We start from the raw sequence: 16,452 nt of genomic DNA, 5'->3' as shown, positions 1-16,452 counted from the left end.
TCCTGGCTTCCGGAGTCGGCCAGGCCTGACTGTGGGCTCCGTGTCGGCTGCCGCACAGGCAGACCACCGGCCGGCCGGCTGCGGGGTCGGCTCTGGGCCCTGTCTCACCTCGTGGGGCCCGGCACGGCGAGAGGCCGCCGAGTCCCGGCCGTTCGCCGGGCCGGGCGTCGCGCCGTCCGCTGTCCGCTCGGGCTGTCCGCTGTCGGCTGTGCGCTCGGGCGGCGCGCCGGCCGTCAGGTCGCCCTCGGACGGGAACGGGTGCGTCCGACAGGTAGAGAAGGTGTCACTGCTCGCCAGACTGAGCAGGTCCGGGTGAGGCTCGGCGGGGGCGTCGGACGCTGGCGGCTGAGTCTTGGGCATGGTCTGCAGCTCGATGCCGGAGGACCAGGGTTGGCTGGGGTCGGACGGGGGCGTCGGCTCGCCCCCCGGCTTCAAAATATCCTGCCAGGCGGGCAGCATGTTGATTATAGTGGTGGGGTCATAGCGCAGCGTCTTACATCAAAAGGCTCGGATCGTTGCCGTCTGTCATAAATCTAAGGCGAAGCCGGTGTCAAAGGTTGTGGCATTAACGAACTCGTTCAGTCTAAAACGCTCACAGATATCGAGCATATTTTCATACCCTATATCTAAGTAAACAAAATGCACGTCCGCTCGTGGAAATTCATGAATATTTATCATTAATTTTAAACCTATTATCTGCCAGTTGGGTAAACCACACCACACCATATATAGCCTTTGATAATGCGTTTTGGCTGCCGGACCGAACTTTGAGCGGGTGACACTATTTCTCACCCTGCGTTGAGTTATACCCAGCCATTCATGTGAAGACGGCATCAGAAAGGCCACCCGCCGCACATCCACAAATGTATGCAAGCAACAGGTGGCACTTCCCAGCAGTGCGCGACAGCTGGCACTGCTCGCAATCAGAGTTGTACGTGCATGCGTTCTTCTCCATCCACACAAACTAGCAAAGTCAAATTTTATCAAAGAGTTCTCAAAACATTGGCATTTCTCCAATCCCTGGAACTCCAAATGCACTAGACCCACAATGCAAATAGGTTTGTGTCCTGTGTGAGTGGTCTAATCTGTCCGTAATTTTGCGTGCTCTCTGTGCCCTATGGTTGCGACTCGGGGCTGCGATGGGACGCATCGCCCACATGCTATCTGGTTGCGGGAAACCACATGCAGCGGACGGTGTTCAGCCCAACCTAACCTAACCTAACCTAACCTAACCTAGACCAACTTAACCTAACCTAACCCAACCTAACCTAACCTGACCTGACCTAACTTAGCCTGACCTGATCTCGCCACGTCACCCATACGGACAGCCGGAGGTCGTCAAACGCGTCCACGTAAAAGGTCACAATTCTGGAGGATTCTTGATGACAATGCCTTCAAAGATGTCGCGCGTTTGGTTCCACTAAATAGCATACCTATAGCTAGTTTGTTCGGCAAGAGAGAACCGCACAAAGCCGCCTAGCGTGCGCCCCGAACTAATAAGCATGAATGTTCTGTACATCCTAGCGGCATTTGTCGGGTTTTCTCGCTGGGCTACTTCACTGCACCCAGCACGGCATTTTTGCAGCCGGCGGACCCCTGCGCACATGAATACCAAGCGTCGACGGGCAACAAGAATTCTATTTTAAAGTGGCTGGAATCAGACTCTCCGGGTAACCGCTTTATAGCCGGCGGCCGTGAATGATGAACGAGGTGGAAACGAGAGGCGTTTTAACAATGCATGGGGTTAAGGGCGTGGGGAGCAGACTGATCTTGACCCAGAGGATTAGAGTAACGACCGACCTACGGAACGGACTCAGAACAGAACAAAAATACCCTGCGAATAACCCCTGCAAGCACTTAACCCGAGTGCAGCCCTTAGATTATTACACAGCTCCAATACTGAAATACTTAATTTCTTCGCAGCGCGGCGTATGCGTCGCAAATATAACTATCCCGTGGCAAGCCATTCAGCTATAATTTTGGAACGGAAATGCAAAGAACTACCAGACAGGTTTCGTGTTTAATCGCGTTATATCGACCGTCACACCAACACCTGAAGCTCGTTCGGTGACGCACCGAACATTTCACCACTGTGTGAAAGATGCTTAGGGTCTCACCAGCGACGTAGCGCGTATGCAACACGTCGCTAGCGAACGATTTACAGAGCTGTCCCGCTTGGCAAGCGAATCAGGTTGTCACGGGCCGGCCGTGTCGTGGAATTAGAAAGGGTTTAAATATCCTTCGGTACTAGTTGTTTGAACCGTTGGAGGAGATTATGTCCGTTGAACTGGGGCGTCTTTACTGCGATGTTCGATTAGCGGCTTCTCCACGAATTTTACTTATCGAGGACTCATATCCTCGTGCCATTTTGCCAAGTATTCAATGCCATTTCAGCGATATTCAGATGAAGGATACTTTATGTCAGTTTCACACTTGTCACAATGTTGTCCCAGGACCACATCGCTGGATATAGTCCAGGGAAGAGCACCGTGCACGGCAGGCTGTTGTGTTGTATGCATTTCACGTCAACTTCAATGTAATTGCTGGCTCTCATATCCGTTTTTCGCTGTTTCTACGCGCTCCTTTGCAGCTGGTTCACTGTGCAGCCCCTGGCCGTGAAGGTGACCAGCAAGGTGTTAGGAAATAAGACACGACAAACATTACGGCATGCTCCACAGACACCGAAAACGTGCATGAACAAGAGGAAGTGCCGAAGAAGTGCAGGCAGTAATATACAATAGAACGCTACTATCAGAAGCTACCTCAATGCATGGAGACCATCGGATGGGAGACAAAGCTATAAACGCCAACAAAACACATCTTTAAATGGTGCATCTGATGCACAAGTATGAGATCCCGCCTAACGGTGTTTACCATTCGCATGCAACTTAGATCAAGCCGGGTTCGTTGTACCTAAAAGGGATTTAATAGCGCTCTCAAATGGTTGTGAGTGCGTTTCTTGTTAAACGATGTTGAACAAACCAGCTTTAGCATAAGCTGTTGGCCAGCAAAAACGGCGGCAACAGGGTCGCATTAGGTGGCATGGGGCCTCGCTGAAAGGGCCTGCGGCGTACCCCGTGGCGTATTATAGGGAGCCCCGGGCACCCAACAGTCGAACCAAAGCCGAGAGCGAGCCGCGGGGCGTCGGCGTGGAATGCGAGCCTACCGATGGGAACCAGGGCCTCCGCCACCACAGGTCGCATTGGGATACGCCACTGAGCTCCCCAAACGGTCCGGCGCAAAACGCCGACCACGCTCTCAAACTACAGGGTACGGCTCTTACCTGAGTTGAAGATGAGCTAAGAAACATTGAGCTTTACTGGGCTTTCTCGTGCGCGGGTTTCTCGTCCCCACCGTGGGCCCCATTTTCGGTCGCCTCTCGTGCCGGCCAGGTCTGCAATCAAGAGAGGGCGCCGCCCGTCGGGTCGCACGTCGTCTCCAGCCGCTCGGGGTCGACCGGCTCGGCTAGCGTCTCTCCCCCCCCCCCCCCGCCACCCCAGCATCGGCAGCCCCCCGCATGCTCCCCGGAATCGATGCCTCACTCGTAGTGCCGATAGTGCACTTGACTGGAGAGTGCTTTCTTTATACTGTTGCAATTTCTGAGCGAAAACAAAAGAGGAGAGACCACTTGAACGCTCCCAGCGTGGGTAAGGCGGCACCAGTAGGCTCTTAGATACAAGTACAGCTGCGCTGGCTCGCTTGCAGTGCTTGTGGGCGGTGCGCTAGGGTCGACTACATATAGTGAGATGAAGCCAGAAGAACGCCACAGAATCGGATCTTTCAGTGGACATCAGGAAGTGGTAGGATTTAAAAAGCAGGGGAAGTGCTCAGCAGGTTCCAAACACTGATCACTATTCCACTCCATAGCCAACATTTTAGGCGCAGCCTAAATTGTTACTGACTTTACCTTTTCAATTTGAACCGCTCTGTTTCTGTTGCATATCAGCGATACGTCCCTAGCCAAATTCAAAACATTTTCATTTGTAAAAGAGACGTTTAATTGCAGGTCAACCTATCTTTTTTAGTGGAATACGTTGCTCCAACGATGCATTTTTCTGTTTTTGCGATGTGGTCGTCCATGCCTCATGCTTTACCCAGTCTGCGCCGGTCCTAACATCTACCCTCAGGTGCCAAAGCTCACATCCTGAGTCTCTTTGACAACGGTCTTTACATTTGACTGGTATGTTATGATATTCTAAGGTTGAGATGACACGCACGATCGAAAACTATCATTTTATCATTTTGTGGGACCCAGAAGCCTGATTCATGATCACGAGATTTCTACCTGCTTTCTTGGGGCTGATAACCCAGCTCCTTATCGTTTGATTCCAAAAGCGCAGATACTTGTGTCACAGAGCTTCATGCGCGCTCGTGCGCGTCTGCGTTTGTAATCATGGCTCGCGGTCCACAGACAGATCATGTTCTTGGTCATGCGTTCCCGGGTTACCCGCAGATAAGGAAGAAATTAAGTGAAATATTACCAGAAAACCTAGTTTCTTTTGCACACCTCGTCCACCCCTGAACCTCAGCCCTCTATCTCTTCTTCTTCTTCCCACCCCTAATCTGTTCACATGTGTTGTTTCAACCAATTCCGTTGTTCTCTGTGTTGCTCCTTTCGACGCCATATTTTGATTAATTTACGGCAACTGCGTTTCTCCTAACCCTCACGGCCATTAACATCAAAACCTCTCAAGCTATACGCACTATGGCTACGAGAACATGGCTGCTAGAAAGCCCTTACGTTTTCTTTAAGGCACGCAACAGTTCACAGTTATTCGCAGGATGAGATCGAAGCCCACAGCCGGTGCAGGCCACGCAGCGCCACACCGGGCCACTGAGCGTATCCCATGTACAGTTCCAGGGCTGACGACGCCTCCCAGAGTTTTCTGCGCCAATGGCTAAGAACAGACATTCCGCTGCGAATTTACTCTGTGAAACATCTGCCCTCCATCTAGGCTCGAGCCCGGTCCGCGGTCGCAGGCGGGGGGTCCACTCACCGCCGGCGAGATGGAGTTGAGCGCGTACGACATGCCCTGCAGCCGGGGCTCTGGCGTGCCGTGACCTCGCTTGACCGACGCCGGCGACCCGGCCGCCGGCGTGCCGGGGCTGTCCGCCCTGCGGCGAGCCGGGTTCCAGTCAGACGTCGCGCCACAGTGCGCGCGCCTCGGTCAGAGCAGCCGGCGCAGAAGCGCCTCAGGGGCCGGGGCACAGAGAGCATCGGCGCGTCGGCGCGTCGGCAGCGACGGCACAGCATGACCAGCGCCGCTCTGCGGTGTCCTGTTTGACACTGACGACGGAGGCACAATCAGCTGCCGCGCCGGAATCGCACCGGCCGGCATCCGGTCGCGCGCCGCGAGCTCCGCTTGATGCGCATTCCGAGCGCAGCCCAAGCACCAATGAGAAGCTTTATGGCAGGTTGCCAGCGCGCGGCAGCCTACCGTGTCTGCAGCTGGTTGGGTCCAGGCTCTGGCGGCTGGGCGTTTTTGGCGTCCACTTTGTTCAGGTCTGCTGCGCCACCATCAGAAGGCTTGTCTCCTGTGGGACACGTGGCAGACTGGTAGCGTGCATACGCCAATGCAATGCATCACATCCAGGTATTCATCGTGCTCTCCGCTTTGGTCTTACGCAAAAAGGGCACACTAATAAACGTTATAGGTAGATGTGCTTGCTCAGATAAGTTTCTGTCTGCAATGCACCCATACACCAACGTAGCACCCCAAAGGTGGTCATACAGCACGTACCAGCGCGTCTCATGTTGTAATACACGTCAGGGTCGATTGGCCAGAAGATGCGGTTATGCCAGAGCAATGCAGAATCCATTGGTGATACTTGAGAAAAAGAAACGTTATGTTGTGCTTTTCGCAAAGTTCAGCGTCGAAATAATAAGTATCTTACATTTCGATTTATTTTTCAAGCATGCTCCTGAAAAGTTTGGTAAGCTATCGACTATCCATAATCCATATTTCACAGAGCTGCAGGCTTTCCATACCGAGGATCGGTTTGGTCCCACTTTGATTTTTCCATCATCAAAGAATCGTTCCAGCCAAAACGCTGAAAGTTTGTGCCTCTTATTGCCATCGGTTTGACACATCCTGACAAAACTTAGACATCCAGAACCGTAGCCCATATCTGGCTAATGCTCTGAGTCTCAAACGGGGTATCGGAATTTTGCTCTGGGACCGGCCTTTATAGCAAGATAGCGTTGACTGTTATGAACCTCTCAGGTCTGGTGCAAGGACACGGTTTTGCCTGATGTAAGCACGACAGGTCTACATCTTCTGGTTTTTCGGCACTATGAATTTACAGGCCCTGTCCTAAGTTATCGATCTTTGATATACCAGGAGATACTGACAGAACAGGGTTGTGCAGCAAAAATTGATATATTGGCAGCACTCGACGTTGCGAGCCGTGTTTACAATCAGCACAAGCCGTGCGTATGGGGGCATGTGACCATAAGCATGCATTGAAACACTGAGTCCTTCTATTGTGACCAATAGTTATAACCATTAGTCTACACGGTCGTCTAACCAGTGCCTCCTGGTATTTTGCATGTCAGTAACTCGGCATAACGCCCATGAACTCCTAAAAGAGGCGATTTTATGACGTCCGTGCACAAACCGATAAATATCACAGTTCAGTTAGGTCTGTCCATTCTGGGCACTAGGAGAACACCGCTTTGCCGTGCTTTTCTAAGAACCGAACCACGAATTTCCTTCTCACACTATCAAGACCTACATAGCATCCTTCCTCTGTCACCCATCCAAAAATATCATGCCTTCGGGGTCACCATAGTCGCAATATCAAAACAAAATAAAATTGGGGAAAATATCTGCTTCATTTAGACAGATGAACAGTTCAAGCTATCCCATTTGATGCCATATTTAGTGCGTCATTAGTGTTTTCAGTTTTCAGGTACATAAACATCTAGTTCAGCTAACTTCAGACACCCATTTTTGAGACAGATTTCTTTCGTCAAAGTTGTGTTAATAGGCTATCAGATTTCAACCTCAAGCATTCTCGAGCAAATTTTTTCGCAGCTTAATTGAGTCCAATTTAAAGCCGACTCACACAAAAGTTGAGGACCGCAGCTTTCAGCCAAACATGTGCATTGTAATATCCAAAGCAAAACTCCTAGCATTTTCGACTGTGCGTGACAACTTTTTTATGCATTGGAGATATAGCTGTGTGGAACGTACTGCTTCGACATTCACGTGGACTACCCCACTAGGTTTTCTCGAACAGCATATGGTCTTAAGCTTAATTTAATGACATTCCGGGGCGGAAAAGATAGAATTTCCGCAGTACACCCGCATCATCATCATCATGTCAGCATTTCGTTACGAGTTCTGTTCTCTTAATCTTACCAGATAAAGCGCAGTGCCTCTCGAAGTACGTCGTTCTGAAATAATTGCTTTTCTGACTGGAAGTCATTTCTAGGTCGTCCAGCAAAGCAGTCTATACAACTACGGTTAGCATGCTGGTAAGCCTACGATGGCTGAACCGCATATTAACGAACATGACATGCTAAACGGCCGCCCAGATTTGGTGCCCGGGGTCAGCCCAGGACCCATGAGCATAGCGTGAGTGTGCTGGTAGGTTAAGCGCGACCAACGTGAAGGGCCCCTGAGCAACCGAGAATACCCCGGATGTCAACACATGCCCCCCCCCCCCCCCCTCTCCCGGCCCTAGCGTATAGAGCGTTTCGGACCAATGGAAAGAATCTGTGGAAGGCCGCCCATTGGCAGAGTGCCCCGGCACGCTGGCAAGAATGGCCCCAGCAGCATCGCAGGGCCTCCGAGCAAATGCAAATAAATCAAAGGGCAACGAAGTAGGCTCCTTAACAATCAGGTTGACCGCACAAAGTGGATATATAGAGCCCCGGAAACAGCGCAGCACCTCTGGACAGCGTAAGCAGTCTTAAGACGTACCAGTCACCACACTCTCAATCAGTGAAGAATAATGTTGTCTACTCGTGAGCTCTTCACTCTCGCTTGCGACTGTTATCGGTCGCCTGGAAGCCCAAAGACGTCCAATTTTGTTGCGCTCTGTGTAGAAAAAAACAAACACTGCGCCTGTTCGACCGGCTATGAGACCCCTCGGAGCCTATGGAGCCGTTCGGGGTCCAAGGGGGGGGGGGAGTCATGACCCCGTGCCCGTCCCTTCTGGATCCGCCCCTGGTTCACAAATGCCTTTTTGATAGGTTCAATGCCTTGAACAGAGGGGCGAATTCCTCCACAGAACTAAAGTGAACAGATCAACACAGCTGTTAAGCATATTGCTTATCCCGGCCTATTTGCAAGTAGCACGATCCTTAAAGCACATTTATTTCATAACTCCAACTGTGATCACTCCCCACCAGCAGTAAACCATGGTCATCAGCCATGTCACCTGCGGCACACTTCAGTGGTTCTGTCCGTTCCCGTTTCTAGTGATGTTCGGGATTAAGTGCACGAATTAGTGATATCGCTGTAACAAAACTCAGACAAATATGGCGCATACATGGGTACCACGCAATGTAGCCGAATGTTCTGTGCCCCGCAAAGGACCGTTAATGTCGGCCAGACGTGGCGGTGTCCGCTGGGACACGGTATCGGCCGTCCAGCGGGGCCCAAGGGACACTGGCCAGACGTGTCGATGCCGCGTAACTCACGAGGGGGCTGAGCTTACCCCGGGCGCTGAGTGCTGGCCGAGTCAGCCGATCGCCCGCAACAGAGGATACGTGGTACCCATGTATGCGCCATATTTGTCTGAGCTTTGTTTGAGCGATATCACTAATGCGCGTCATAGAGATGGCGGCTACAAAGCTCTTAGGATGTATTGCCACCAGCTTTCCCTCTTGGACTGAATGCAATGATGACTGTCTTAGCCTTAGTTAGTCCATGACCTTAGTCGTCATCATATTATGTAAAAGAATATTTGCGAGAGAGAAGATCTCTTCTCTCTCTCTCCTCTCTCTCTCTCTCTCTCTCTCTCTCTCCTCTCTCTCTCCTCTCTATCCTCTCTCTCTTCTCTCTCGCTCTCTCTCTCTCTCTCTCTCTCTCTCCTCTCTCTCTCTCTCTCTCTCTCTCTCCTCTCCTCTCTTCTTATCTCTCTCTATATCTCCTCTCTCTCTCTCTCTCTCTCTCTCTCTCTCTCTCTCTCTCTCTCTCTCTCTCTCTCTTCTATCTTCTCTTCTTCTCTCTCCTCTCTCTCTCTCTCTCTCTCTCTCTCTCTCTCTCTCCTCTCTCTCTCTCTCTCTCTCTCTCTCCTCTCTCTCTATCTCTCTCTCTCTCTATCTCTCTTTCTCTCTCTCTCTCTCTCTCCTCCTCATCTCTCTCTCTCTCTCTCCTCTCTCTCTCTCTATTCTCTCTCTCTTCTCTCTTCTCTTCTCTCTCTCTCTCTCTCTCTCTCAGCATCTCTCTCTCTCTCTCTCTCTCTCTCTCTCTCTCTCCTATCTTCTCTCTCTCTCTCTCTCTCTTCTCTCTCTCTTCGCTCTCTCTCTCTCTCTCTCTCTCTCTCTCTCTCTTCTCTCTCTCTATCTCTCTCTCTCTCTCTTCTCTCTCTCTCTCTCTCCTTCTCTCTCTCTATCTCTCTCTCTCTCTCTCTCTCTCTCTCCTCTCTCTATCTCTCTCTCTCTCTCTCTCTCTCTCTCTCTTCTCTCTCTCTCTCTCTCTCTCTCTCTCTCTATCTCTCTCTCTCTCCTCTCTCTCTCTCTCTCTCTCTCTTCCTCTCTCTCTCTCTCTCTCTCTCTCTCTCTCTCTCTCTCTCTCTCTCTCTCTCTCTCTCTCTCTCTCTCTTCTCGCTCTCTCTCTCTCTCTCTCTCTCTCTCTCTCTCTCTCTCTCTCTTATTGCGTTCAAACTACCTTGGAAGCATCGTTCCAGGTAAGTTGTTCACGGGCTAGTAAGCTCAGAGCTTTCAAATGGAAGGGGGAAAACAGCTCGCTTCTGCAGGAGTATGTTTTTCAACGATGTTGGTTGTTCATAGGATGTTTTTTTTTTAAAACGGTTTCGCGGGGCTACAGTCATCTGACTCGTCCAACACGCCACCATTAGATGCTATACAAAAACTGCATTATCTTTATACTTCATCGCACGTAAGTGCAGCGTGACGGGACTGAGTGTGGGTGGGGGGGGGGGGGGGGGGAGTGGGGAGGTACCAATAGTGTTGTTGTACGTCTGGGAAACCAGATGCACGCCTCTATTGCCCGCGTTGCTCACTGTCCCGCTGGGGTGAGAGGCAGGCGATGCGCCTCAGCATCCGAGTGCGTCGTAAAGCCCCAACGACCGACAGGCGGCGGATGTGGCTCGGGTGGCCTTGACCTGTGCCACCGGCCGACCGGGACCAGCGGCGGCCTGCGCGGCAGACAGCCACGTCCGGCAGACAGCAACACTCTTACTTTCCCCGACAGTAAAACACATAGGAGTGAGAGGACAGAAGACCACGGGAGCAGGACACAGCCTACAAACTCGGAGGATGTCGATTATTAAAGACCAAACTCTTCTGGAAGTGGCCGAAATTTTTTGTAAGACATTCAAAGAAGAAATGCTCTATTCATGTTGCCTTCCAGAAGAAGATTACACCACAACCCTTGTAAAGTTCAGCGTTCGCCACGTCCACATTCCCGACGAGAAACCGTCTTACACTGACGGTTCAGAGATGCTCAAATGCTTTATAACACCACCATCAGGTTCACGTCTCATTAAGATCTCATTCAAAGGAAATTAATACTAAATGTCTTGCACCAGCCAAGATAAGCGCTCTAAAAGGCTTATTCTCTTGCGATCCGAGGCTACCAGACGTCATACGGACGATGGAGAAGCTCAATTTCAGCACGACACAGATACACTCAGCTGGGAGATGCAGCAAACAGAGCCATTGCCTTTTCGCTTGCGGCTTTGTGGCATAAAAAGAAAACACTAAAATTGTTTATCAGTCGACTTTGCACAGTTCATCGAACAATCGAGTTTGCAACAAATTTGTCACAAAATGTATCCGTCTGTGGCTCTCAAGTTGCCTACGCAACTACTCAGACTCCGGCGATGCTCACTAGTGGCTCGCCTCAGGCTGCTAGCAACGTCATCACCAGCACGGTCTGTCTGCCTGTCCTGCCAGGCTACGCTTCCGACAATCCTCAGTAGGCCACGGACAAGGCTCTGGTCTTGCCGTTAAGTGGCTCTGACGGGCTCTCTGTGGTGTTTATTCAACGGATAGTCGATCATGTCAACGATCTTCCCTCTGTGGCTGGCTCTGACGGGCTCTCCGTGGCATATATCCAACGGATAATCGATCATGTCCGCGATCTTCCCCTCTGTGGCTAAAAAGACATGACAAGCCTAGCGGGCTGGGACCAAGGCTCCGGTGGGAGATGTGCCGACTCCGACTGGTGCGCGTGGGTCACGTGACCACAAAGACCCTTTCTGACGGGGGTGCGGAGGAGCACCGCCACTGGGACAAACACCTGCCCAGAACGACTCCGCTGTGCTTGCGCCGGTCTCACCTCTCCAGTGAGAACGGACGGGAGCCCACTCGGAGCAATCGATGGACGCTGTGTGGGTATCGCCACCGTGACGTCAGCATCGTCGGCGGTGACGTCAGCAGGTGACCTTTTGCGGCATGGCACACTTCCGCCATACAGATGGTCAGATGTATATGAATGGATTTGTTATGGCTCCAACGAAGCAAAAACAAAGAAAAGCTAGTGAGAGAACAACAAGGTCATCCATCCCCACATCTAGCGATCGCTTGGCTGAAAGTGTCTTTTTTAAAGGGACTAAGACTAGTAAAAAGTTTTCCATTTTGAGTTACCACGACGAAATAAGGTTCGGACTCTAAAAATTGTTCAGTCAGTCCAAAGGGGCAAAAAACATAAATATTGCCACTTTTGGAATATTTTGTTGCGCTGAAATCGTCGTAATGCTATCACGGCAAGTACCTCTATATTTCAGAATGCCTCTGTCAATTAGTATTATCATATTGGAAGGCACCAGGTGGACGCAGCAGGATAAAATTTTGTTAAAAACAGTTCATAATTGTCGCTACGCAATGAGGAATGTGCTGAAAAAGAGGAAAATGCAAAACAAATATATAAAACATGCCAAAACTCTTAAATGTTTTACTCGACACGGCTGTTTTCGGCATCATTTTCGCGGGGCCCGGAAATGACATGGATAACATGATCAGCAAGGGGACAAAAGTTACCCCTGATATCTATACATACAGTGACCTTAGAGCCACAACGTTCTCAGACAATAGTGCATGGATGTTGTGGGTCACAGCAGCCGCAGGTCAAGTACATGGTACAACAAGATAAAAAGCAAATTCCCGGTTGGTCGGCGATCAAAAGAGAAAATTTTTACATAAAAGAAATCGTCCTCTTTACGCGGGAGCCACGACCAGCATCTTTGAGGACAACGCGTAAAGCTTGCGCAGAACACAAAACGGCTCAGATTTGGGGTCAAACGAGGTCATATTGTGCCCCGATGAAAAAATTAAATGACAGGCAAGCTGAGCAAACCGATGACGCCTTCTCTGACACAGCCTCTCTGATAAAAGGTGACGTTTTTCAGGCGGCCGCGCACGTCCGAGGTCCGACGCTTGCGAATGTGTCCGGCCCTGGCCTTGTCTCCAGCCCGTCATGTGGTTCCGCGGTCGGCGGTGCCTCCTCCCGGCGGATGGGTAATTTCGTGGCGTGATGGGGGGGGGGGGGGGGGCGGACTGAAACGAATCAGGTGCCTCTTCGGAAACAAACCGATCAAACCGTTTTCTATGAAAAGCAGCATATTTAGACATGGCTATGCGAGCGCATGCCTTCATTCGCCGGCAGCTCTGCCGCGCCGCGAGCGTCCGTTCAGATGAGCCCGGTCGGCGAGCACGGTCAACGGACATCATGACTCTGCCAGCCTAGGACTTAACAGGTGACCTGCCTATGTGGTTGGCTTTTGCTTTACTCGACGTCTCATTCTATTTTTGGGAGATACGCCAACAACCGTTTGCTGACACCTTTAGTTTCGACATTATTCTCGAAATAAAACAGCAGGAGAAGAACGCAAAATTCTCTCACTACCTCTGGTGCGCATGTCAAAGCCGACAGCTTACAATGATTGGATGGCCTCACTGCTCGCTGACTGGTGTTGCCTCTCCTCTACCTCCCCCTCCCCCCCCCTCACCCCATTGCTTCAGTGGCAGGCGGGGGCCCGCGGGGAAGAGGATGACACCTATTCTCCAGCCCGCTCGTTAGACCTGGTCGATCCGGTCGAGGGGGAGCACCTCCCTCGTCCGCTCGTTTAACCTGGTCGGGGTGAGCAGGTTAAAGGTGAGCAGGTGAGCAGGCCGCCAAAAGCCGGCAGCGGTCCGGCCACTGCCATTGTCAGCCGTCGCTGGCTCTCCCGGGATGGGCGGACGACATTGATTTCGCCCGCGGAAGGGGCGATCTTCTGTCGATCCACCGGACCGTGACGTCACACAATGGCCGGGGCCGGAACCCCGCGGCCGGTAGCGGTCGCAACTAGGCGCCTCAAATCAGCTGAGCACGCGAACTGACAGCGAATGGTTGCTGTCAGTTCATGCGCTATGCACGCGGAAGCCTCTGTTGATACTTCACCAATATCTGCCGACGTATACCTCGCAGCTGCTCATCAATGTCCGCATCAATGCATGGTAACCCATCGTCTTCTTCTCAGGTCGTTTAGAAGTGAGAGTGGAGTAAAGTGGGCTCATTATGACCTGCGCTCTCAGGGACGTGAATAACGATATCGTCTATTCGAAAAGGGAAGGGTTAATACTATTGACTATCGCCGACGTCTTTCGCAGGCTAAGTGCTCACAACAATGTATTGTACTTTTGTGCACACGTTTCTTAATCCTTTTAACGTGGTTTCTGTTGAATGTGCTGATATGCATGATTCCCACACAATTTCAGTTTAATTGTCCCCAATGTTCAAATCACCATTGCGAGTTTGATCAGTTTGGTGCATACCGATAACACAGCAGCAATAGCATTATTCCTCCTGATTTTTTTCGAGGAATAAGGCCATTACTACTGCCTTTTCTGTATGCATGATGTTCCTCGCAAACACACCTAACAACTTACGCATTTTGGTGCGTCACCGGCAAAACTTATGAAACAACTATGAAGCGTGACATAGATAGCGTGACAAGAAAACTAGCAACTTAAGTGTGAGCCCCCTTCAAACTGGCAGCACTCAAGTCGATGTTTATATAACTGCACAACACGATATCATTTATTCCGACACCCAGCCTTATTTAGCACATAAACCCAATCTGACGCATGCGTCTCGGCCAAGCCGATCTTTCCCTGACCGCGATCACGTGGACCACGATCACCGCGCTTCTCACCTGGCTCAACCATGACGTCCACGATGTCGACCGACTTGGCGAAGGCGTCCCGCAGGTTGACGTCGTGGAAGCTGGCGACGCTGCCGTCTCGACGCGCCTTCTCCAGCGCCTCGCGCCGCTTCATCGCCTTTTCGCGCATCATCTGGCTCTTGTAGAACTCGGCGAAGTTGTTGACGATGATGGGGATGGGCAGGGCAATGACCAGCACACCACATATGGCGCAAACCGCTCCCACCCCCTTGCCTAGTGGGGTTCGGGGAAAGGCGTCACCGTACCCGACCGTGGTCATGGTGATCAGGGCCCACCAGAATGTCTCCGGAATGCTCCCGTAGTCTTTTTTGTTGCAATCTTTCTCGGCAAAGTAAGCGAGGCTCGAGAAGATGAGCACAGTGATGGCCAGAAACATCAGGAGCAAGCCGAGCTCCTTGTACGAATTCTTCAGTGTGAAGCCCAGACTCTGCAAGCCAGTTGAGTGGCGCGCCAACTTGAGGATCCGCAAAATTCGCATGATTCGGAATATGGCTATGACGCGACGAACGTCGTCAAATTGATTCTCCTTTTTGCTGGAGTCCAGCGGAAAGAGAGACACGTAATAAGGCATGATCGCCAACAAGTCGATGATATTCATGGCACCCTTGAAGAACTGCCACTTGTTGGGAGAAGCGGCGAAACGCAAGAGGTACTCCAGGGTGAACCAAGTGATGCAGACTGTCTCCACTTGGGAGAGATATTTGTTATCACCTCCATCGTCCTGGAGACTGGGCAAAGTGTTGAGCACCAGGGACGTGGTGGAGACCACAATGAAGAGGACAGATACAATGGCCAGAACCTGAAAGAAGATGACGGAATTCTTATGATGAGGAATACTGGGACGCACCTGTTCCGGCTCGAAACGACAGTGATCTTTCGGATGCGACGCATTGCTTCTGTTTTCGGCCATATCTGTTGCAGCTTGCGCTGACCGAGTTGAATGGCTGACGCTTAAAAAGACACGACACTGGTGATCATAAGGCAACGAATGCTTGTGGAGCTGTTCTGATCCTCTAAATTTGAGCCTCGGCCGGGAAGTGGGCCACAGAGTTTGTTTTTGTCATGCAGTGGGATGAGTGGAAGTGCCATATACAAAACCACTGTTGCTGATACTCATATCTTCCTAGATGCCCATGACATGGAGGAGCTTTTCACGTATTTTACCTTTGATTAGCGCTTCGAAATACATGTCATGCTTGTCCAGTCAGTCACGAAACAATATACATTTAATAAAAGGCCCATTGTCGAAAGTTTAAGACACGTTGGTTTTGGTGTAGGCTGGGACATTAGAGGGAGAGCTTTTGATCTGATTAATTAGGCTGTCAACATGACATTCCGCAAGACCGAGCTGAGTAGAGCACACAATATTTAAACGTAACTATTGAGAAGATTCTGAGTGGATATATTCCTGAGGGCTGTGCCCCACATCTGTAACCATGCCACATAGCCATCTTGAAGATCATTCCATGCAGTTTGCAGTCCTGACCTTCCTGTGACCTAAACCATCCAGTTTCTGAGGTATCCGCTCAGAAAGGTGTGCAGACTATTTCAAAGCTACCCAGGCATCCATGGTGCCATAATAACATCATTGAAATCCTACTTTTCCACTGGTCATGCGGCCTTCAAGGCCAATAAAAGCACAATTGTCAAGTCATTCATATCTGAAGCTCGTGAGCACGATTTCCAGACATAGCGACCGTCAATTGGCTATCAGCCAATGCCGCGCAAGCTAGACGAGATTCCCAAATGAATGACGCTATGTGCTCCATAACACAAGAAATCACAATTATTCCTAGCTATTACGGAAATAAGACTTGCGATCGAATAATTTAAGACAAACGTTATAACCACACATGCGAATACAGGTAAGCACCTTCAAAGACAATGCTTCACATTTAAAGATATTGAAGCAGGCGTCAAATGTGATGAAACAAGCTCGCATGTGGCATTGGCATACATTTGAATGGAAAAGACTGCTATAGATAGCACAAGCTATTTAGTAAATATGCTTCCCAACGCGCCATGATCTGATTACGTTACCAGCTTTGCACAACATTGACAGCCAATTGATGGCCGTCATATCTGGCA

General features: G+C 50.7%; 1 protein-coding gene across 2 annotated transcripts in view; it reads right to left on the bottom strand.

Annotated features, from left to right (window-relative positions):
- LOC119109650 (potassium voltage-gated channel protein Shab) overlaps positions 1 to 15,712 on the bottom strand; it is a gene marked incomplete at its 5' end in the record, with an annotated part of 29,141 nt that extends 13,429 nt beyond the window's left edge. For both annotated transcript variants that reach the window (XR_005095445.1, XM_037233365.1), the window contains 4 exon segments: positions 109 to 441; positions 4,998 to 5,115; positions 5,439 to 5,535; positions 14,335 to 15,712. Coding sequence is in view for 1 of the 2 variants with exons in the window: in XM_037233365.1 (XP_037089260.1) it covers positions 109 to 441; positions 4,998 to 5,115; positions 5,439 to 5,535; positions 14,335 to 15,274 (1,488 nt within the window).
- Between the last annotated feature and the right edge of the window lie 740 nt (positions 15,713 to 16,452).

This window comes from Pollicipes pollicipes, unplaced genomic scaffold, assembly GCF_011947565.3.
Source record: "Pollicipes pollicipes isolate AB1234 unplaced genomic scaffold, Ppol_2.1 Scaffold_7231;HRSCAF=8579_pilon_pilon_pilon, whole genome shotgun sequence".
NCBI classification, from domain to species: Eukaryota; Metazoa; Arthropoda; class Thecostraca; order Pollicipedomorpha; family Pollicipedidae; genus Pollicipes; species Pollicipes pollicipes.
This window is presented reverse-complemented; position numbering and strand designations above follow the sequence as displayed.